The following is a 24,109-nucleotide window of genomic DNA, read 5'->3' on the forward strand; positions in this document are numbered from 1 at the left end:
ATGGCCTCTGCTCTAGAGTGGAAGGCTGTGTTCCGAACACTTAACAGCAGGCTAATGAGTCAGAACCGCTGACCGCACTGTCAGCGAAGGAAGTCCGGGGAGTTTCCGGCGGGACGAGTTCCAGTGGCTTAGCCATTAACCTCAGCGGGCGCTGGTGAGCCGGTCATGTCGGGAAATGGACCGCTGTCCTCACCGTCCCCTCATTGGATTTCAGCGCTTTCTCTTTGCGCTGGTAGGCCTTGGATGCCAAATATTCAGCTCAGAGAGAGAGAACGTAGTTCCCTCCCCAAGTCTTTCTGAAAGACGTGCACGTGTCAGTCACAAGTCCGGAACTACAAGCTCTCGTCTGCAGGTAAGTGCATCTTCTCATCCATAGTGCGTGTAGCAGAGAGTATGCAGATGAAAATGAGCCTCCCTGGCTAACCGGTGCATTTATCGAAATATTATTAATGTGCATTGACCATTAATAAATAATAATAAATAATCAACTGATAAATAATTTGTAGGCTCCTGATGCTAAGCTTTACAGATGAACTTGAACAGATAGACATTTACAAAAGCAATTAATGTGCCTTGTACAAGGGTATGACAGAGTGTCACCCACCTCCGGGATTTGAACCTGCACCTTTCTGCTAAGCGTTGGATGGATGTGCTATCTTCGTGCCCTTTCGTTTTCAGAATTTTGTTGGTACCGAAAGCTGGAAACTGAAGTCAAAGAAGTTCACGGATATCATTGTTTGATTTATGGTTATTTGTAGCACTAATGGTTACATTTGTTTGCCTGTGTACAGTTTTTACTGAGCAATGACTTTGCCATCTTGCACCGTATAATGCATTGATCTTTAAATCGTGGAGAGTCGCAGCATCCACTTGCTTTTTGGTGTGTTCCTGCACTGTATAATTTCATATGATAGTTACTTTCTGAGGTTTTTTAAAATACAATTTCAGTTTTAGTCTATTTCTTGATGTTGCTGACAACCAGCTGGCTTTACAATGGTGAATATACGGGCATTTGGACATTGTGGTTTAAAGCAAGATAATACATTTTAAGTAACTCCAAAAGCAGCTTGTACAGCAGTGTTATGTTTCCAGAAGTTATGTTTGTGTGCACATGAAGGTATTAGTTTTCTAGCATTTATTCTCAGTTAAGCACATAGATACCCTCTTCAGTTTGCAAGCTCAAAGGAGGTACGTATTTGTTTTGCCACAACTTCCATGAGCACTGCTGAAATTTATTTTCGTTATTTTCAAATCCCAAATGGTCTGTATTTTTAGGATGAGTCACCCCAACTGTGTGCTATTGATACACTGCAGAAGAGTGCAACAAAATGAGTGATTTTAAAATGAACCGATACAAAGATGTTAACGATGTGTGAGGGGAAACCTACTGAGTTTAGATTCACAGGCAACACACTTTCGGAATGCAGACCCAACCACTGTAAGATCTTGGGCTCGGTACCCCTGGTATCTCCATGCCCATTCCAGTCCAGGTTGGAACGGCAGTCTGTTGAGTTCCTGGTTCTGCGACTGATGTATGAACTCCCCACGCAGTTGTCTGTGTGCAGGGGGAAATGGGAGAAGGCTGCTGAGAGAGAAACTGCTGATTGTCATGGATGAGGTAGAGTCTGTCACCAAATACAAAGCAAAAGCCTTGTGATTACAAGTCCAAGGTTGGCCTGTTCTGTGGAAATGGGAGAAGGGGGTGGGGGCATCGCATAACCAAGTGTCTGTCTGCAAATGAAGAAATGAAAGTCAGTCACTGCTATTGAAGGCAAAGCTATAGGTACTGTCTGTGCCGTGCCTAATTTATAAAAGTTTTGGTTCCCTTTTTTTCTCCATATAACATCATAACAGGATGCTGTAACTTTTGGATTATTTCCTGGAGCACTGTTCCCCTGAGCTTAGCACACCCGAGGAATGTGTGGCGGAGTTTGTTTAACTCTAATGGGGACTTTTCCGTGGTGTCAAACAGCATCTTCTCTGTTGGCTTAGCGCTTGCAAGGCTGCTTTGACTGCCTGTGAAGGTTCACGTAGGCAGGGGTTTGATCCACTTCTGAACACCCACAAGTGGCCAGATTCTTCATGTTCCCCTTGCTGATGCCAAGTTGTGTAAACCAGACATACATGTCTGAGGGGAATTGGGACTGCCCTGTACGGAGTTTGTCTCTGAATGTCTGAATGCAGCAGCACTGTACAGCCTACATGGTGACATATGATCCCAGGACTATTGACCTTACAGGTGGTATTTGCTTCAATAAGCCTGCTGCACAAGCACAGCTACTGACTCGAAACGAACGGAAGACGACAGCTACCTGGATCGACCTGCGGGTAAATCGTCTGCAGTCTTTTGTGTTCTGGCCAGGGGTGTACATGCACCCAGCATGGAGGGGCAATGGGGGGATGGGGTGAACATTCTCAGGAAGCTCATTGTCTGATATAAGAGAAGGCAGCCTAATTAGATATTGTTAATGTAGCCTCTGAAATTGGAAAGCCAATTTGAACATATTGTTATATTTTGTGAGACTCAGGAACATTGCTAAAGCATTTAATGATGAATGTGAACACCAAAATTGTGTCTAATGGGCTGTATAATAAATATGTATAGCCAACTGTATTAATCTCTCAAAGGGTTTTTATTAGTTTTTATTTATTATTATTATTATTATTATTATTATTATTATTATTGCCACTTACAGTGTAAGCTATTTTATTCTGGTACAAATATGTAGTGTACATTAAACAAATAAGCATGTCATTCTCCCTACCTGTCATTTTACAGTGGATAACAGTTTGTTAAAAGGCAAGAAGAATTGGGATAAGTGGAACCGAAGATGTCAATCAAAGGGAGAGAAAATTATTCTCACATGACAGCGATTAATACCGAGAGCAAGAGAGGCCGGCTTTGTCGGCAGCGTGGGAGAGGAGAGGAGAGGAGAGGAACACTGGACAGCGTAGCCTACTTGAATGTTGCGCTCTGTAGTGCTAGTTCGACAGATTTTAACTTTCAATTCGCTCGGTGTCCTAAAGGATCTCCGTCTTTACGTAAGGTAAAAACCACTGGAATAAATTGCAGTCGTTTATTAGTCCACAGTACTTTTTGAATCTGCAGTCATGATATGATTACAAGTTTAAAGAAGCAAATGAGAGCTGACAGCAACCTGTCGTTATATGTCTTTACGGATAATAATTTGAATGATGTTTGCGTGTGTATCAAATTATTCAGAATTTAATATAAAAGAAGGAATTATGTCAGTTGCTGTTGTTTAATTTTGTTTAGTCCTGTAGGCTATTATGATTTAACAAGCTACATGGGGTTAGTTAAATCAATTATGGCAATGATTTTTTTTAATGAATTAGAATATACTACGTTCATAAGGCCAATAAGGATGCGTGAAATACTGAAATAATGTTCGAAGCAGAGTTGCCTTAATCCAGATCAAAAGAAAATAAAAGGATTTGGTGTACTTTGGTGGAGATCCTGGTCCAAGAAAATAGATGATGCAGCACGAAATAGGTTAATGTGTAGCGTAGCCTACAAGTATCAGAGCGTGACGATTCTAGTACCTTGTGTCACAACAAACTATGCGTTTTTGCGTTTTTGCTTCTGTGTACGTTCATGAATGTGATTTTGTTCAATTATGCATGTGTGTGTGTGCGTGCCATGTGCGTGCGTGTGCATGCGTGTGTGTGTGTGTCATTGCAGGTGCAATGCCATGCAGCCCTGGTCTCTGGTGGAGCTCTGGGCACTGCTGTCTCCTGGGACTGACTCTCTTGCTGCTGGTGTGTGAGGTCATCACCAGCCGCCTCTGCAACTCCCTCATCATCATGGTGGACAGTTTTCACACTCTCTTCATCTTCCTGCACCTGTCCTTCCTTTATCTGCCCCCCCGCCAGCCCCCCACAATGCCCCCCCTTAACCCCCTCTCATCTACTCCTACCCCTCCCAATGGCACTTCCCCCAATACCCCTGTCAGTCTCAGCCCTGCCTCCTTGATGACACCAACCCCAGTGTCCCCCCTTTACCCATCTGCCCCTGCTTCTGCCCCCAGTCCTCCATCCTCCCCCATTCTTCGCACTCCTTCTTCTCTTTCCTGCCCCTACGGCTGGGCGCGGGTCCAACCCCTTGGGGCTCTGGTTTCAGCGCTGCTGCTGGCCTCCCTCTGCGTCTCGGTCTCCGTGGACATCATCAGCCAAATCCTGTGGCCGCACCCTACAGAGCACCCCCTGCTGGTCACTGCGGCGGGCGTGGTTGGCCTGCTGTTCAACACAGCGTTCCTCACGATGGGTCCCAGGGGGTTGGTGGGGCTCAAGGGGGGATTCACCTGCCCCGTGGTTCCAAGGATGGGGACCTCATTCTCAGGACCTGATGGTAAAGGTAATCCCCAGTCATGATGGATTGTATGTATATAGCACCTTTAATCCCATGATCTCAAAGGATTTTACAGTGAAGGGGAGGGATTCACCTCAATCACCACCAATGTGCAGCACTCACCTAAATGATCTACAGCAGACATTTTGTGCCAGTCTGCTCACCACATATTAACTAACTATGGTTTGTGTGGAGTACTGAGAGGTATAAATGCAGGGTTCAAGCAATGGAATATTCAGTCTCGGTAGCCGCATGGCTTTGATTTAAAAATATCAGGCTAAACAAATTTGCACATTAATCGATAATTAAATTGATAATTAAATGTAAACTAGTGTGTTTCTGACTTTCACGATCGGATACAGGTGAAGCTGAGGTAGGCGAGAGCGGTGCACTGGAGCAGGATAAGGACCAGGCTTGTGCCCACAGCTCCTCCACAAGCCTAGGCAGGAACCTGCAAGACGATGCCTTGATGTTCTGTAACCCCGGGGCATCCAGTGTCCTGGACCCAGATCAGCAATCCAAGGGCAACCCCCCACCACCCCCGGGCATCATCCTGACAGGCCGCACCTTTGTGAACTGGGCCCATCCAAAGACAGGCTTCCAGAATTCCAGGAACCTTGGGAAACCATACTGTGGCAGCTGTTGCCATAGCAAACCCCACAGTGGAGCTCCAGAAGATGGAGGCTGCGCAGAGCTGGGAGGTGAGAGAAAAATTTCGCTGAAAAGTAAAAAACAAAAAACAAAAGCACGTGTCCTTTTCCACGGAATGTGTGCAGCTTCAATCCACAGTGCTTTCATCTCTTACCTCAGCCTGTGACGGTGGCTTTTTTGAGCTTGGCTGCCTGATTGTGTTCAAACATGACATTTTCAAAGATTTGCTGCTTATCAGCACCATATGAAGTCAATATGTCAGCTGCTGGATCAAAAACAATTTAAGATTTATATAAGGCCTACCGAGCCCTGCTCATCTGTTTCATCTGATTTGGCTGCATAAACTTCCAGACAAACAACATCTTCTCCTTTTGATCTCTTCACATCCTCTAATCTCTTTGTTGCTGAGATGCTGATAACGTGACAGGAAGTTTGCAGACGTGACCATGCTCTCCCTTAAGCACCTGTGTGTGTGTGTGTGTGAGAGAGAGAGAGAGACTGAGAGTGACAGTGAAAGAGTGAGAGTGGTCATGAAAAGTGAGTTCTTCCTGACTGAATACAGAACATCTTGATAAATTAAGTGTACAATAAAGTACCCTTATCTGGATGAGGAGGGTGCTCTGTTGCTATAGCAATAGCAGTTCATCATAACCTCACATTGTGTTCCACCAGTGTTGCATTAGTTATTATTATTATTATTATTATTATTATTATTATTATTATTAATAATAATAATAATAATAATAATAATAATTTATTTAGTATTTATTATACATTATTCGTTTTTCCCCACTGCACATTTCTACCCCAAGGGCTAAGCCAGGCTTGACACTTGCACATTGTAAAGTGTAGTAGCACCAACCTCAGCCTCAGGCCAAGCTGGCCCTGCTCCCGAACGACTTGGACTAACCTAAGAAATAAACCAAAACACGGTTACAAAAGTAGCCAGTGTGTGGGTCGGTGTTAACTGCCATCACACTGTTATGTATTTACACCTGCGCACGCTAAAGCTTAGCCCTGCCGAGGTTAAAAAATGTGTGTCTGAACAGGAGGTAGCCTTAGCAAACCCTGGGCCAGTCTTAGTTCAGATTTAAGGATAACCCTGGATTAAGAAAGAGTCGTGTGAAAAGTCCTTAATGGCATTTTGTGCCTGCGTCTGTTGCTGCTCCTAGATGCTGATGCGGGGATCAAGGTTTGCCTGGGGGTTCCGGTTGGCACAGAGAGGCCCATTCTGAGCAGGCGGTACCACTGTCTCCCTGGCCTCATCACGCTGGTCCAGGCCCTCCTGGGCCCGGTTCTGGTCCTGGCCAGCGGGCTTGTACTGCTCCACAGTGACCCAGGCTGCATGCACAGTGTGGGGGGCTGCGACCCGCTCGTCTACCTGGACCCCGGCTTCTCTGCGCTGGCGGCTTTGGTGTTCCTGGCCGCCGCGCTGCCCCAGGCCTGTCGCCATGGCTACCTGCTTCTACTAGGCACCCCGCCCCACTTCTCCCTGGGGGAGCTGTCCCGCCGCATCGCGGGCGTCCCCGGGGTGCTGGCGGTGCACGAGCTGCACGTGTGGCAGCTGACCGAGGTGCACCTCGTGGCGTCTGTCCATGTCCACTGTCACCCGGGACCGGAGGCGCAGGCGTGCCCTGACCTGCTGGCGGGCGTTACAGAAGTGCTGCGGGACGCCGGGGTGCGCCACTCCACCGTTCAGCCCGAGTTCCTGCCTGTCGGCCTGGCCAGCGCAGCCAGCTCTCTGTCCACGGGAAACCCACCGCTGCCAGCAGGGCCCCACTGCAGCCTGGCCTGCAGAACACAGTGTGCCCAGAAGATGTGCTGTTCACCCAGGGAGCAGGGGCCTAGGATGCTGCCCTCTGCTGACCAACTTGAGGATGTGCAGTCTCAGGCGCTAATCATTGAAAACACGTATCTCTGAGGGGGTTTGTGACGGAACCTATTTTTATAACTGCCTTTATAAAGACACTTATATATTGGATGGTTCTAAACCATTAGTTTCCTGGCAGAGTTTGACATTGTAATGAGAAGAAACTTTCTGGTGCGTAATGAAAAGGATCTTTTTGCTGCTGGGTTTCTTTGTCTGTAAAGATGATATCAGAAATACAGAACAAATTGAATGTGTGCTAAGAAATCAAATGAACCCACCCAGTATTCATTTCTCTATATGAGCATCCAAAGCTGTGTAGTAATTTTATAGCAATATTTTATGAACACTATTCTTGTGCGGTTTCCTTTCCACTGATGCCAAATTGAACAAATTGCACTTTTTTTGTCACGTGTACTTAATATGAGATTACGGCTAAATTAATTTATATTGTTGCTAACATAATGTATCTGTAGAGTAGCTGTGATACAGTAGCACATGTGGTTGATATTAAAAAATGCACCGATGCAATTAAAGGGCTTATTAACTTTAATTAAATGTAGCTGCATGTATATTTATACCATTTCAGAGTACTTCTAAGCAAAACATTTCTTAATTATCTGTGATCCTGCACATTTCTAAGGAATTGCTGTCTTTATTTTATAAAGATACCAAAAAATTAGAAAATACCATAGAAACTGTTACAGGGGAGTCTAAACTGAACTTCTTTTCACTTCAAAACGGTGACTTCCTTAAACCAACTGCATGCCTCAAATACTTTAAACCACTGGTACTTAAATCCTATCCATGAAAACCCACCCACCATTTATTCTGGGTGTTGGGCCAATTTCTGTTAATAAAGGCTTGATTGAGTTGTGAATATTATTGCTGAACTTACTGAAGTTTTACATGTTACTAGGTCTATTAGAAAACAATGTGTGTGTGTTAATATGTGCTTAATAATCGTATTTGTGTTCATAGTTTTTTATTGCCTTTGATAAATAAAAACTGTCAATATCTCATGGCATTTTTTGTTATTACATTACATCACATTGGCTACATTTATTTGGCAGTCGCTTTTATCCAAAGCGACGTAGCCTACATTAAGTGCATACCGAAGGTCATTGGAGCAACTACAAAACACCAGATCCGATAACGAACTACTCATTATGTAACAGTTATCCATAGCCAGGAACACATTAAGTAGCCTACAGTTCACACAGAAAGTATAGGCTAGGTCAGAAAGTTATGGAAAGTCAAACTAGGAGGCATGACAACGAGCTACAACATCAAAATAACGATACAAGTGCGATGTTAGTGCTGAATGGCGACACAGGTGTAACCCGAAAGCGCTACAGGAACAACATAGAAGCCTACAAGTGATGAGAGTGGTCCTAGTTTGGGTGTGCCGTGCAAAGTGGAGATAGTCAAGGCAGAGTCTGAAGAGGTGCGTCTTCAGACCACGGCGGAAGGTGGGCAATGACCGAGTGGTTCGCAGAGGAACAGGGAGTTCGCTCCACCACTGGGGAGCTGGGGTGGAGAAGCTCCGTGGGCAGGACGAGTGAGAACCATTCACCCGGATGGCAGATTGTCCTTGAATAAAAGCCCTTGTATAAGTTGCCAGGATCATACAAGTTACATTTTACATAGGCATTTAGTGTGAAATTCAAAATCGATTATTTTGTTGTTCATATTAGCTGAGGTTTGCCATAACATGTTAGGAAACAGGTGCATGTCAAGCGTCTTGTTCTTTAAACTTTACAGTGGACACCAGAAACAAAGTTTCTGCTGACCGTCTATAAACAACTTTGGGGGAAAAGGTTGTATATTAAAAAAAAACATAACATTTAAAATCATATCCTGTGGTTTTTAGATTATTTTGTGGGATATCGCTTTGGAAAGCCGAATCTGCGTGTTTTAAAATCCAGGTAGTCTATGAAGTTTCCGTCGGCAAATACAAAAGCTTCTTTTTAGTACACTTCAGAAACAGGTATTCACTGACGACCTTCCACAACTGGCCAATTCTTCTTTGTTATCTGTCTCCACCCCCAAGAAATTCCGGCCAGCCAATAGATCTTTAGCTGCTTAACATTTTGCCGCAAAGGATTATCCTCCATTTCTATTTCTATCAAACCCCAGTTTCTACATGTACGCATTTTTGACTTTGTACTCCAGGCAAACACGAAGTAACGCTTACAATCTACATCCTGCAGTATGTTCAATGGTCTATTGTTTGCAACCCATGACCGAGACAGGAATGCATGTTAGAACATATATATATGCCCGTGACAGCCTTACCTCATTGCCCGGATGATCCTCGGTGGTCCGGGGTGCAGGCTTCAAACCTGTAGCTGCCTAGCGGCAGAGTGGTTCAATTCCACCTTTCGGGCGAAGGTGAGCATTTTGCTCGTCGCCTTGTGAATGAATTAACCAGTTAAGTGACTGCTATCTGGTAGTTGTACACTGCAATAATTGGTATTAAAATACTCATGGGATCAGGTTGAAATTATTTCTTTTCCTGGCTGCACACATATGGCATGGATTTTACAAAACATACGTCTTTATATGTAAGGACAGGAATTTGTGGTCTATTTACCTTAGCCTTACAGGTTTATTTTGGCGTTCAAAACTTCAACTTGGTCGCAGTTGGATGACTTGTGGATGACGAATTAATTGACATTCTTACACACCAATGACCGCTCGAATAAACTTTCTTGCAACCAATCGCTTCATCGAGTGAGGGCTTCCTCCTTTGGCGGAAGTGAATCTGTGTGCCCTTCGAATTAACGTGGGATGCAGCAAGTCGTCCGGTGTTGAATGGTGTGACGGGGGTAATCACTGTAACGTTTTAGTTACATTTACTGGTGGTAAGTTGATATACTTGTAAATATAGTTTTTGCATTGGTTTCTTGACTGCTTTATAAAACAGTATATAGCTACCAGAAGCAGCTAGCTTGACTGTGACGTAGAGCGAAGAGTCTGTACTCCACGAAACGAATTAATACGATCATGTAGCTAATTGGTTTTGAACTGTTGACTGAGTTGTGCCAGTCCCAGTTTACTCACGATCTTATATATGGATATTCTCGCTGGTTTGACTGCGGATAGAGATAGCAGCTAGTTAGTTATTCCGTTAGATTTGTCCAGACCTAGCTTTGGATGACGCGGTTAATGTTTTAAATGTATTGTTGTGTTTTTAGTAGTGGTTGATACTTGCCTCAGAGAACATGCCTCTACACAAGTACCCCCCGCGGATATGGGAAATGTTGAAGATGAAACAGGGCATCTATGCCCGACTCCCCCAGCACTATCTGCGCTCGATGCAGGAGACGCGGCCACCCACCGCAGTCCACTGGAAGCCTCTAGGGGTGAAATACAGGCTCAACCCAGAAACTAAAGTCCGAGAACGCGTCCAGGACGTCCCTATCCCCATCTACTACCCCCCGGAATCTCAAAGGGGGCTTTGGGGAGGGGAAGGCTGGGTGTCAGGATTCAAGTATGCCAACAACGATAAGGTGAGTGCCGCCACGAATGACGCATTCAGCTGGGTTGTTCTGGGTCATCTCTGCCCGTCATTGCTTGGTGTCATTCATTCTCTCTCTCTCCTTCCAATTTCAAACAACTAAATAATCTCCCAATATTGGTCTGCAATTTCAGGATAATGTAGTGAAATTTTCATTTATATGTAGTGCTGAAACATGATGCATTTTATGTGTGCTTAATGTATATTTAGATTTTTTGTTGTGTTTCTTTAAGTTGATAAACCATATCATGATTGCAAAATATTTTATTTAATAATATGTTTTAAAATAAAATATTTTGGTTAAGACAACGGTTGACTCCTCAGTTCTCCACTGTGGCAGCTGGTAAAGGCACTTATCATGAACACGGGCTGGTCCCTATAATGTAGGTATTACCGGTTTGAGTCTGGGCTGTGTCACTGCAGGTTTACCAGTATCACATATACGTTTGTTAAAGGTCAAAAACTTCTACATGTTTTGGAAAAGGATATGCTGGGTAAGGCATGTGTGTGTGTGTGTGATATGGTGTTTCTTTCACAGCTCTCTAATCGGTTGAAGAAGTGCTGGAAGCCACAGCTGTTTGTCAGAGAGCTGTATAGTGAGATCCTGGATCAGAAGTTCAAAATCACAGTCACCGCCCGAACCCTGGACGTCATCGATGCTGCCTATGGCTTCGACTTCTACATCCTCAAGGTGATGGAGAACAACGTCACCTTGATGTTCAGAACGCCAGCTCTACCACAATCCCATAGTATTCACGTTCCTACAGGCTGGTCAAACCAAAAACGCCATACTTCATTTAAGTATGGTGTATATTTATATTCATAATTCTCTAACAACATGCAGTTTTACAGTGTAGAACAGGGACTTCAAGTATAATCCTTTAATGTGGACATGTTGTTCTTACAGCTGTTTTCCTTGGGATAATTGGTCTGTAAATTAGTTGATTACCCCTGTGTTGCCCAGAAACGCTGTAGTGAAATGGTGGTTGAGTATAGTTCAGATCAGGGGATCTCACACTCAAATCCTGGAGGGCCACAGTGTCTGTGAGTTTTCAAAATGTTTTAGCGCCAAAGTGTCATTTATTGGCTGTGATTTTTTTAATGTACTTGAGTGCAGAGAAATTCAAAGGGAGGAAAATGTTAAGTAGCCGAGAGGCTTGGGTTCCACTTATGGCAGGTGGAGGTGAGGAGCGTTCAGGTGAAAGTGTGCGTGAGCGCTGTGTCGTGGAGGCCTCTTGCTGACGCTTCTTTTTGTATTTTTCTATTTTTCGTTTTTGGGCTCAGACTCCGAAGGAGGACCTGAACTCCAAGCTGGGGATGGATCTGAAACGGGCTATGCTTCTCCGCCTGGCACGCAGGAACACCGAGCTCCACCCAGACGACCCCGCCCGCAGGGAGATGATCTACAACAAGTATAAGGTGCCCCCTGCCCCAGAGCATGGGGCTACTGTGCCAGGCTGGGGTGTGCATGTTTGGGGGGGGTGGCGGGGGGGGTTCTTAGAAGAGCTTGAAAAGTTTGAGACTGCTGTGAACGTGACACATTTTTTTGTTGGTTGTATAGTAGAAGGCTTATTGGGGCTAATTTTTTTTTTTCGTTTTGGAATTTTACAGAAATATCTGTATGCATTTCCCATACAACGTAAACAAACATTATTATATCGTTTTGCATTTGCATTAAATATTGTAGGAGTCCTGTTTAGAGGCGTGAACCTTTAGGCTTAGCTGCAGTTCACTTCTTATGTTGACTGTTGGACTGCTATATGAAGTAGAGGAGGATACAGCTCTGTTGAGAATGGATAAGCACTGCATTACTGGACATGTTGCGAGTCCTGTGGCTCACACCAGTATTTCTCTCCCGAGAAGGAGTTTGAGATCCCTGAAGAGGAGGCTGAATGGGTGGGGCTGAGCCTAGAGGAGGCTGTGGAGAAACAGAGACTCCTGGAGCACAAGGTAGCACTGGGAGCGCAAACACAGAGAACACAGGACAACACCGAGCACAAACACAGAACACAAAGCAACACAGAGAACGAATACAGAGAACACAGTGTAACACAGAGCGCAAACACAGAGAACACGGGGTAACACTGAGCAGAAACACAGAACACAAGGCAACACAGAGCACAAACACAGAAAACAGGTAACACTGAGCACAATCACAGAGAACACATGGATCACAAACACAGAGAACACAGGGTAACACAGAGCACAAACACAAAAAACACAGGGTAACACAGAGCAAAAACACAGAGAACACAGGGTTGCACAGGGAGCACAATCACAGGGAACACAGGGTTACACGGGGAGCACAAACACAGAGAACACAGGGTAACACATAGCACAAATACAGAGAACACAGGGCAACTCAGAGCACAAACAGAGAACACAGGGTATCACAGGGAGCACAAACACAGAACACAGGGTAACACAGAAATGTCTATTAGAATGGAGGAGTGTGATGGGTAAGGAGTGCTGGAGTACAGAGCCAACACGTCAAAAATTGTATTGTCCAAATACATACAGACAGCACTGTTACAATACGTAACCATAAATGAAATGCATCCTCCTTTATTGCAAACTTATTGCTTTCATTCTGCCGATTATCGCAGGAGCCGACGCCCAATTTCATAACCTGCGTGGACAAACTGCTGAACGAGCTGGCCGTCCAAAAGCTGTCTGAACCTCAGGTGGTGGAGAAGTGAGTGCCCTGTCCAGAGGTGCCCCCACACCCCACGCCCCTGCGCCGTACGTCCCATGCCCTACGCCCTGCCCCCCTCTCACCGGTCTGCGCTACTCTGTGGTTGGGCAGGAGAGACTGACACCTGCTGATAAAAGACACTTATTTATCCAGGCCTCATGACTGACTTATTCATCAGTTTCTCCTGGGCCTACTCCTGCAGAGTTCGTTGCCCTGTGCTGTCACTGCTGGCCCAGGAGGGGCTTCCCTCAGTCTCTCTGGGTGTGCAATTTAGCTGAAACTGTGTTTCCATTAGTCTAAAGAAAGAAATAAAATATTGTTTTCCATCTTATTGTATTGCCTGTATGTTCTTTTCCCAAAAAGCACCTTCTTAAATGCTAAACGTTGATCAGACTGTAAAAGTTCACATAAAGATAACCGTAATCCACAAGCGTGTGCAAATACGTAAGGAAAACTCACAGCCAGTTGTGATGCAAATATTCACCACTTAAAAATCAGTGCAGCGATCCACAAATAAAAGAACCCCAGATATATAACTGTGTCCTTTGTGATACCTAATTCCATAGGCTACGCATATTACATGTAGAAAATATTTCACTGGACTTTTTGTTGTGTAACTAACACACAGCTGAAACCCCACCCACTGAAAACTAGGTGTTTAGCCAAGGGGGAAAGCCAAACACCTTTTGGCACTGGCTTTACTATGTGTTTTTTTTTTTTCTTGCAAGAATCATTTAAAAATATTTTTCAACCATTTGTGAATGCAATTCACAGATTTCAGTTTCCTGGACCTTTTAAGTTTTTTTTTTTTTTTTTTTTAAACCACAGGTAGCCTAATATCATTGTTCAAATAGGTTGTAAAGTTGCAAGAAATATGGCAAAGGGGAAAGAGTTGGGCTTTGATTCACAGAGCCAAGTAAACATATTGTGGCAAGGAATAAAGAGAGAAAAAAGCATAATAATATTTATTTGTATAGCACTTTTCATACAGAGATGCAGCTCAAAATGCTTTCCATAGTGCAGTGGAGAGAAGAAAATTAAAGTAAAATGAAATAACAAAGGAGTATATAAAATAAAACAAGCACGGAACCGTCCAGACCCACGGCGCAACTCACTTCCGCAGACACATTTTAGCTGGCACCACCTGCGCATGCGTCCCACAAAACGTCCCTCAAAGTTTGCCACACAATTTGCCATGCATAGTCCACGGCGGCAGTTCCTGCGCGCCAAGGGAAAAATAGAATAACACATGATACATTAAAATGAATATAATATAAATGCATAAAATATCATAGAACAACAAAAGTAAGCACAAGTAAAAATGGGAGAACAGTTTAAAATATTGAAAAAAAATTCCACATTTTCATATATGTCAAGATGAATTCTACTAACGGGTGTGCCACTATAGAAAATATTTGCTTATTAAGCATGCCTTGGGCTCTGGAATTTTGGAAACCAAAGCTGTAGTTTCGTGTGGCACAGCTACTGTCTTTGGTCCCCTGCAGCTGTAAGAGTGCAGACACGAGATGGGTGTGGATGAGTGAGGGCGAGCCAAGCCAATCCAGCGCACGAACTGGGATCCATACTGGACTGATGCCAAACACTCACAAAGCCTCCACAAGGTGTCACGGAAAGTGAGCCTTCTTGAGCCTTCCTTGGCCTTCGCAGACCTCACTGAATCACAGCTGAAGTTATCCAACGAATAACCTCTAACTTCAGCTACGTGCTTCTCTGGTCCCTCAAATCTGACCCGCTCTGAAAAAGGAGACACTGAAGACTGGAATATAAGCAAGCCGACATAGATGCACTGCAAACGCAAATGTTTACTTGAGTTGGGTCTTTCAATACGTTACGCTTCAGTATTTTTGTTGTGTTCATCAAATGTTCAGGTACAAAACCTAAATAAATACTGTGCCAGGAAATTTGTTTCATTTAATTTGTTGATGAAAGATGACAATGATGTCCAGAGTTTCAAATGACAAGGATGCACAATGTCTCTGATATTGGCTACACTGTAAAACAAATTAGATTTACTTTTTTGGATTAGGCCAGTCCAAATGATTAACAGTTGCTACTTCTTTCTGTTAAAAGATACAGTATTACACAGAGAATCTCTGATCAATTTTATTTCCAAACATCCTTATCATGAATATGTAAGGAAAAATCAGGAGAAAAAATTTCATCACTCGTACCCTGATTCGTCGACCTCACTCGGCCTCCTTCTCCTGCTCCTCTTGCTCCTCCTCAACATTACCATCATCATCATCCTCCTTGCATTCCACCACAGGCATCCCGTAGCGAATGGCTGTGTTCTGGATCACGCAGCACACAGCAATAGTGTGGAATGTGCTTTCTGAGGCATTCAGCATGGCTTCATCTGCACGGTCCAGGCAGTGAAATTGCAACTTGAGGATTCCAGACGTCTGCTCCACCACATTTCTAGTTTCTCTGCTTTGCCTGGGTCACAGGCTTTGGTAGAGGTGTCATCAGCCAGAAGTGTATCTCTATCTCCTAACAAAATGAACAGGCCTTGTAAGTTGCGTAATGCTGACTGATAATCTAAATAAATGGGGTAGGATGAGGTTCGATTTTTTTAAAAAGCAGGGGTGCCATTTTTACACCTACCTAATAACCACCCACTCCCTTGGTCTCACCATGGCATTATTTGAGTTTACTGTTTGTCAGCATGAATGAATCCTGTGTTGAATCGGGGTATTTGTCTACAACATCAAAAATGAGACTAATTTCTTGGCCTCTGTGCAGTTTTTAGTTGATCATCTGTGCACATATATGTTTTACTGATCTGTGGTCAGACCTCTAAAACACGGAGCTTGGCCGTGAATCGCAAATGAATCGTAAAAATTGGGAGTGTATCATCAGCAGCTTGGCGTATTCATCTAGTGAGTCACATGACATGGGTCAGAGGCTATCACGGTCAAAACATAGGTTTTGAGTTTGGCGTGAAATACTGCCTGAAGCCTGAATTAATTTAGGATATAAATATTAATGATAGTCTTCATTTACTCTGATGTATCATAGAAAAGAAATTTGACTATCTCAAAATACCACAATGTATTTCAGAAGCAAGCACTGGTTTAAAATTCACGTCAATCATCCCCTCCTCAACTTTTGCACCTTTTGACTGGCATGCCTAAAAGCATATATTAACAGCTAAAAAGTTTGCAGTTTGGTGTCCACCACAGATTTCACACGTAAAACCTCTTGGCATAGTATTAGTAAATTAGAGTTTACGCCAGCCACCATTTATTATTATTATTATTATTATTATTATTAATAATAATAATAATAATAATAATAATAATAATAATTACATTTATATAGCACTTTTCCAAATGCTCAAAGTGGGGAACTCACCTCACCCACCACCAATGTGTAGCACCCACCTGGGTGATGCACGGCAGCCAATTTGCGCCAGAACGCTCACCACACATTAGCGAAGGTGGAGAGGGAGAGAACATTTATTTAGCCAATTAAGTCTGGGGAATTGAATTTACACCACCACTGTTTACACCAACAATGCCAATAGCACGACTGCAAATCATTAGAAAATCAGGGGTGCAGTGTCTTCACTGATAATAAAGCATACCAGGGTACCAAATTGAATAAGCCCATTAAGCAATATGGTTGGGACGGTCCCTTAACAAACTGCTCCTGAGAACACAGATATGAACGATTCTGTCACCGCCATTTGAGCTGCTTTTTGACTGGCAAAATCTGTCACATTTGCATGAACTGCTTAACTTTATTGCACTGTAATGTAAATGTATTAGCATTCTGCAAAAATTTAACACTGAGAACGAGCAGGTTGTGAGGGGTGGGTCATAAGATGACAGAGATGAATACATTTCTTTATGTAACACACTATCCACTGACATTCACACTGAACATTCAACTGCTCTGTACTTTTATGTGCCATTATGTAAATCTACGAGCTGTGAGCATAATTTTTTACCACTGAGACTAAGTAGGTTTGAGGCTTCAATTGACACATGAAGAAAACACTTTGCAGCACCAGACCCAAATAAGCATTTACTAATACTAAAAACAATGAATAAGTCATGATCAGTTAATGCATACATCATGAAAAATCAAGGCATGGACTAATGCTTAACACATCAAACACTAATGAAGTGCCTACCAAAGCAACCAACCGAGTTAAATTAATATGAATAATAATTTAAAATATTTGTTGTCATATATTGCTTTCCTGTTAACATATGGTGTTTATTGAGTGGCAGTGTAGCACAGTGGGTAAGGAACTCGGCTTGTAATTGAAAGGTCATATGTTCAATTCCTGGGTAGGACACTGCCATTGTACCCTTGAGCAAGGTACTTAAAAAAAAATGCTATGTAAAAGCATTTAAGAGCGTCTACTAAATGCCTGTAATATAATGTATTACTAATATTAATCAATGTATTAATTAATAGACACTTGTTCACCTAACCAAAGGGATGCAGAATGTATTTGCTGTGCTCTAGTTACAATGTACTGTATATACAGGGCTGGAGGTATGACAATCACTTTGATATGTCATTTCCCAAGGGCAACATGAGATGCAACTTTCACCAAATAGGTGAAATAGACAGAGCCTGATTAGCTTTTGCGTAGGTAACAAAAACTCAAAATAATTTAATGTGGCAAGAGGGAAACGGTCTCAAAACATATTCCACATGCAAACAGACTGCATCGGTGAAGACGAAGAGTGGTCGAAATCCGAAGCTCACCGACAGGGTCAGATGGACACTTAACAGACTAGCTGCTAAGCACCCCAAAAACAGCCTCCAAAATGGCAACAGTGGTGACAGCTGGTACGATTGCAGGTTCCTCTCTGCACTGACGGCCTGTGTTGCCTACACATGGGTGGTAGAGCTTCCCTAACAAACGGTGCTTAGAATTGTATTATGTAAATTGTAAATGTTATTCATCTTCATCGATACAGCTGCTTCCAAATATCAGAAACATAAGAGACTAGAAAATAATGAAAAAGGGTGCAGAGGATGAAATCAGCTTAATGTTTAACGTTATGTCAAAAACAAGCTGGCTAAAATAGCATTGTTTAAACTACTCTGTGATTGGGATATTTTGCAGTTTCATTATCTTTAGTTATCAGTGACTTCCTGTCATAAGGCTTGTTTTGTAAAGCCATGGTTTGGAGTGAGGATCCTCAAGCCAGGCCCGGGTTTCACATGGACTCTGGTGTTATGACAGCTTGGCCGCACCTGTATTATTTGCATTGGTTTCTGTATTATCATTAATCTCACTGACAACAGATCGGCTTCCACTGTCACCATCGTCCCAAATCTCTTTTACATGGAAGAAAGATGAGACTTATCTGACCCTTTTTTGGTGGCAAGCTCCTCTTATTAACTGAAGATGACATTTTTATTTCAAATAATGAAATTGCCATGTTTATATTTTTATATCTTGACTATGTGAACAAATCCACTTGTCTGCACACACTCATCTGCACATGACTGAGCAGTCAATTATCGTGCCAGTCAAAACATTGCAGTTTCATACTTGGAGTAGGTTACCAACCGAGGGGAATCCACACACCCCACAATTGTATTAAATCGTTGATAATTCCTGACAATGGATCACAAAATGAGAGTGCTTATGCAAACAAATTTTGTATTGATTTTTAAATCACAGGTAATTTGTTTTCAAATATGACACTGCCATATTATTTCAAGAAATATTTTTAGGGGGGGTGGGCTGTCCCTCCTAATGTATTGAAGGGGAAACTCTGAACAGAGTGTTAGGCTAACTAACTAATTTGCTAAATGTATCTGTAGCTCAGGTTTTTATTGAAACCCATTAATAATTTTAGCTAATCTCTATTCCCATTGCTAGTTGATAAATTGTGTGTCTAGTTCAAAATTGCTCCTATGCTGAATCTACCTAAAACAAAAAAGAACAAACGGTGCTAATTTTGATCAGCACATCATTATAATTTTTTTCTGTGAGCGGTTTTGGAGGGGAGCTGGGATAAGGACGTGGAGTGGAGTGGAGGAGCAGAGCACAAACACACTCATGAGCGAGGAGCGACATTTCCTATCGTTCTGCTCCGCTCCGCTCCTCTCCTCTCACAAGCTCTCTCCATTATTTTGTCTACCCCTTGTACATTCCTCCAGAAATATGCTAAAATATTTTCATTTCCATATTTGAACATACATCAGACAAAATTCAAATAAGAAATGAAATGAAAAAAAGCACAAAAAAAAGAAGAAAGCTCATTAAGCATGCCACGGGCTCTGAAAGCTTGAGAACTGTCAGCTGTAGGCTAGAGCGGTTAACAATGACACCCTCTGTTCAATGCCACCCCCCCCCCCCCCCGTAACTGTAAGAGTGCAGACAGAGAGGGGTGTGGATGAGTGAGAGAGAGAGCTAACATCCAGCTCACACACTGGGGTCGGGTGGAGAGATGAGCCCCGAGGCCTGGTATTGAAACCTGACGGTACTAACATCAGCTGCAGCTGGGAGCCTCACAGGGCAACACGTGGTTGGCCATGATGCTGCTTGTTGATTTCGGGATTTAATTTGGTGGAATATCAGTGCCTCATCATGAACCTGTGGCCCCCTTGTTTACCCACAGTCGATTGAATGCCCACAGTCTGTTTGCTCAAGCTACACATGTCCTCCTCCAGCTCGATGTCTGTGACAGTTCAACTAGCATACTGTGTAGCTGTGCCACTGAGGGACTCTGGGTATTCTGAATAGGGAGACAAGACAGGTAAATATCAAAATATGTAATTCAGAGAGAGATTGTGGAGGTCAGAACCATAAGGAACACTCACGAAGCCTGCACAAGTGTCACAGAAAGTGAGCCTCTAGTTTTGCAGCAAGTTGAGGCCCGGCTTGACAACCCCCACATGAAGTAGGAGCTGATGTCTTCCTGGCTAAATAAATCTTCCCTGGAAAGGAGAGGAGAAGAGTTGGAAAAAGATCCATTCGGTTGCCAGGTTGGCCAGTTTGTCGTTTCTTTAAGATTTCTATTTTTTTTGTTGTTTTTGGACTTATAAAAGACGGTAAGCCTACAGTTCTTGTGTTTTTCCTGTCTATTCATCAAGAGAGCCACCCCCCAGGATGTGGGCATAGTGCCCCTGGTGGACGGAGAGATTTTTCTTTTCATGTTTTTTTTTCCCAAAATTTTTTTGGAAAATTGGATTTCTTAAATTTCTTTAAAAATTAATAAAAAGCACACCACATAAGAGGCATCACAGGCAAAAAAAAAGCCTCAGCAGGTCAGCCCTTCCTCCTAGCCAGCCCTATGAGCTGATGGGAACCCTGTTCCTGGGAGGACGTTGAGGCCTGCCCCTTGGACTACCTGGGGCACCTCCTGACTCTGGTTGCTGAGGCCTCTCCTGGGCCCAGGATGGGCCTGGGTGGGTGGCTCATGGAAGACCTGGGTCCCTGCCTGGGCCATGAGTGGTACGCCCTGGATGAGTCGAAAGAGGAAGAGGATTGGGAGGAGTGGGATGGGTCCAGATTCTGCAAGTGGTGTGGAAATCCTCTCCACCGTGGGGACTGTGCCCCTACCCGAGGACCTGCCAGAAGCCACTGCTGCAGCTTTGCCGCCTGACTTTGGGTCCCTGGAGAAAAGCTGGGTCTTAACAATCAAAGTTTCTCCTGACACTATCAACATCCAAAGACCACTACAGGAGGATTTGGTCTTTTAGAAATTATGGTACTTATGGTAAGTAGTATCGTGGTTTACATTTCAACTAATTAGCATCACACAAGATAGACATACTGTGCCACATCTGCAGTGTGCATGTTTAGAAATAAAATACCAAAAAGGAAAGGTTATTATTTTCCCCTTTTGTATATGTATATTTTTAAAGTGTACATCTTTAATGTATGCAGTTCCTTAATAGATAATAAAGCATACTGGTCTGAATAGGCCCGTTTAGCAATAGGGTCAGGACAGTGCTTCATAACGGACTGCTCCAGAACAATCAAATCTAAAGGATTCTAAAGACGCCATCTCAGCTGCTGTTTGACTGGCAAAATCTGTCACATTTGCATTAGCTGCCTGAAGTTTTTTTTTGCTGCACTATGTAAATCTATGAGCATTGAGCATGATTTTAACACTGAGAAGCAGGTCTGAGGGTTGGGTCATAAAATGGCACATTAAAAAGCAACTTGCTGCATATAAAACCCTATCTACTGACTTTTGCAGCAGTCAAATTAAACTCTGCAGGTAATTTGCATTGCTGTAGTTGCAATGTACTGTGCATGTCTGTGATAAGAAATATGATGAATGACATATTTAAATTTCCATATCAGAACATGCCATACTGAATTCAAATAAAGGGTGGACCACAGAACACATATTATAGCGAGAAGGCATATAGAGAGGGGTGCGGATGACTGAGTGCAGAGCTGCTCCATGATGCTCCAAATTTAAGAGTATCTGCTCTGATGTATGTGTGCTGACTGAAAAAATAATTTAGGAGCACTAATACATTAATGTTTTTTCCTAAAATTTTCAAACTTAGGATCACTTGTGCTCCTTGCAATTAATGACAGAATGTGGCCCTGGATGGAGAGCAAATATTCAAATGAGCTGCTGGCATGGAATCTAGATTGGCTAATGCCAGCTATCGCTGGGAGCCCCTCAGGGCAGCACATAATTGGCTGTAATGTTGCTAGGTGTCTGTCTCTTATTGTGGACTGTTGAACCCCTAGGGGACCGACAGTCTGTTCTGTCAAGCTAGACGTGTCTCCTCGTCCAACTCAAATGTCTGTGAGAACTTAAATGGCAAACTGTGGAATTAAAAGAATGCTGCATGTCCTGAAATGGCAGAGGGACTGTTGAGAACGGTTAATGTAAATAAAGGTGGCTGTTCCAAAGGGGGAGAAAGTATGGGTTAATGTGACTGTCTATCTTCTTGACTGTGGGGGTCAGAACCATACGGAACACTCACAAAGTGTTCCGTATGGTTGTGTTTTGGCTAATCGATCCATTAATATTCCAAGATTTGAAATGGTCAAACTTGCAATGATATTGGGTGGACATGGTGGCACAGTGGTTAGCACTGTCGCTTCACAGCAAGAAGGTCGTGGGTTTGAATCTCGGCTTGGGGCCTTTCTGTGCGGAGTTTGCATGTTCTCCCCGTGTTTGCGTGGGTTTACTCTGGGTACTCCGGTTTCCTCCCATACTCAAAGACATGCATGTTAGGTGCACTCCTGCAGTTGCCCTTGACCAAGGCACTGGCCTCAGAACTGGATTTGGTCCCTGGGCACTGCACTGTGGCTGCCCACTGCTCCTAAGTAACTAGGATGGGTCAAAATGCAGAGGACAAATTACCCCACAGGGTTCAATAAAGTACATCTATCTTATCTTTAAAACGATGTGCAAACATTTTTTTCTTGTCTTAAAACAATGTGGCTAATTGACCAAAAGGAACAATGGACCAAATCTATTGGTTTGGTATACTTTTTGATGGAGGTCAACAATTTTTTTTTTGTTATATTAAACCATCAACAAATGTTGCTGTGTAATGGGGTTCAATTCTCTTGTAGGTCCTTGCCTTTTATGCCCATGAAGGTTATACATAAGACATACAGTCGAGTGACAAATTAAAGGAAAGACAAATGTAAAATGTCTCAATAAGGCATTCGGGCACCACAAGCCGCCAGAATAGCTTCAATGCACCTTGGCATAGATTCTGTGAAGTAGAACAGTCTCTCAAACTTTACTGGAGGAATGGAACACCATTCTTCCAAAATATATTCCCCCATTTGGTGTTTTGTTGATGGTGGAGGAGAGTGCTGTCTAACACGTCGGTCTAAAATCTGCCATGGGTGTCCAATTGGGTTGAGATCTGATGACTACAAAGGCCATAGCATATGATACACATCATGTTCATACTCATCAAACCATTCAGTGACCCCTCGTGCCCTGTGGAAGGGGGCATTGTCATCCTGGAAGAGATCACTCCCATTAGGATAGAAATTGTCATCATAGGATAAAGGGGATTGCTCAGAATAACTTTGTGTTGGTTTGTAGTGACCTTTCCCTCGAAGGGGACAAGTGGATCTAAACCTTGCCAGGAAAATGCCCCCCACAGCATAACAGAGCCACTGGCCCCCCTCACTGTTGGGTTCAAGCATTCAGGCCTGTACTGCAACCCTACAATAATATCCCTCCCTGTGTAGTTGTCGACGGACTGATCTTGCCTACAGTCTGGTCACGTCCTTTCCTGACATTCAGGAAGTCACCTGCGGAAGAGCTGCTTTCTGTTTTTCCTCACATATTGCACGGATGCGTGAGCATAACGGTCATTGAATGTGCTCTTCTGACCACAATTTCCTATTTACTGATGTCTTGCCCATAGATCCAAATGCAGATGTCACTTTAGTCGCTTTTACTTTTAAAACACTAGCCAGTTGAGCAGTCTTTGTGACTGATGCTCCTGCCATCCGTGCCCCAATAATGACTCAAAGTAATTTTGATCTTTTCCTCTTGTCATCTTGATCCAAAGATCAAATTGACTTGCTCAGCATTTTTATACATGCCACAAAGCACAATAGGATGGTAATGGCTTAATTGTATCATGCAGTACACCTGTATGGAAGCATCTGCATTCATTATGTTTCTCCACTCATTGAGGTTTCTCCTTTAATTTGTCACCCGTCTGCATATGGCTTCCTCAGAAGAGAACCACAATTTCAGATCCTGGACGATGTGCAGAGGTTTAACATTTCCTTGGGCAAGTACATTATTTAACACTTTTGCAGAACAAGATTTGTGAGCTGGAATATGTAAATAAGGCCGAATACAACCAATGAACCTCAACCATAATGCCTAGGGAACTCATCTGATTTACATGGTAGACAAATCCATTCCAACCGTTATTGAGTGAGAATTTATTGCTTTCCCAAGACAGCAAGTTTTGTACTGGTTAACAGACTACAGCCAAAGATGACAGTAACACATAAGTGTTGTTTTTGTTTCTGTTTAATGTTGAATTTTT

At 43.2% G+C, this 24,109-nt stretch overlaps 2 protein-coding genes and 1 non-coding gene across 5 annotated transcripts; all 3 read left to right on the forward strand.

The window, feature by feature from the left end:
* Positions 1-140: 140 nt before the first annotated feature.
* On the forward strand, positions 141-7,909 carry LOC135235641 (proton-coupled zinc antiporter SLC30A1). Of its 2 annotated transcripts, XM_064301327.1 has the most exons (4): positions 141-3,047; positions 3,704-4,375; positions 4,732-5,070; positions 6,193-7,909. In XM_064301327.1, the coding sequence occupies exons 2-4, from the start codon at positions 3,709-3,711 to the stop codon at positions 6,939-6,941; spliced, it is 1,755 nt and encodes a 584-aa protein (XP_064157397.1). In that variant the 5' UTR covers positions 141-3,047; positions 3,704-3,708; the 3' UTR covers positions 6,942-7,909. The 2 variants fall into 2 exon arrangements, with proteins under 2 accessions (XP_064157397.1, XP_064157396.1); XM_064301326.1 differs by having other exon boundaries at positions 141-4,375.
* A 1,282-nt stretch (positions 7,910-9,191) lies between these two features.
* On the forward strand, positions 9,192-9,278 carry trnastop-uca (transfer RNA opal suppressor (anticodon UCA)). The gene has a single exon. It is a non-coding gene; the product is annotated as a tRNA-Sec (tRNA).
* Positions 9,279-9,612: 334 nt separating this feature from the next.
* Positions 9,613-13,436, forward strand: mrpl28 (mitochondrial ribosomal protein L28). Of its 2 annotated transcripts, none has more exons than XM_064301328.1 (6): positions 9,613-9,754; positions 10,088-10,402; positions 10,949-11,101; positions 11,695-11,829; positions 12,274-12,360; positions 13,017-13,436. In XM_064301328.1, exons 2-6 carry the CDS (start codon positions 10,115-10,117, stop codon positions 13,107-13,109), a joined length of 756 nt encoding a protein of 251 aa, XP_064157398.1. In that variant the 5' UTR covers positions 9,613-9,754; positions 10,088-10,114; the 3' UTR covers positions 13,110-13,436. The 2 variants fall into 2 exon arrangements, with proteins under 2 accessions (XP_064157398.1, XP_064157399.1); XM_064301329.1 differs by having other exon boundaries at positions 9,640-9,718.
* The last annotated feature ends 10,673 nt before the right edge of the window (positions 13,437-24,109 follow it).

The sequence above is a fragment of the Anguilla rostrata genome, chromosome 12 (genome assembly GCF_018555375.3).
Source record: "Anguilla rostrata isolate EN2019 chromosome 12, ASM1855537v3, whole genome shotgun sequence".
Lineage (NCBI taxonomy): Eukaryota > Metazoa > Chordata > Actinopteri > Anguilliformes > Anguillidae > Anguilla > Anguilla rostrata.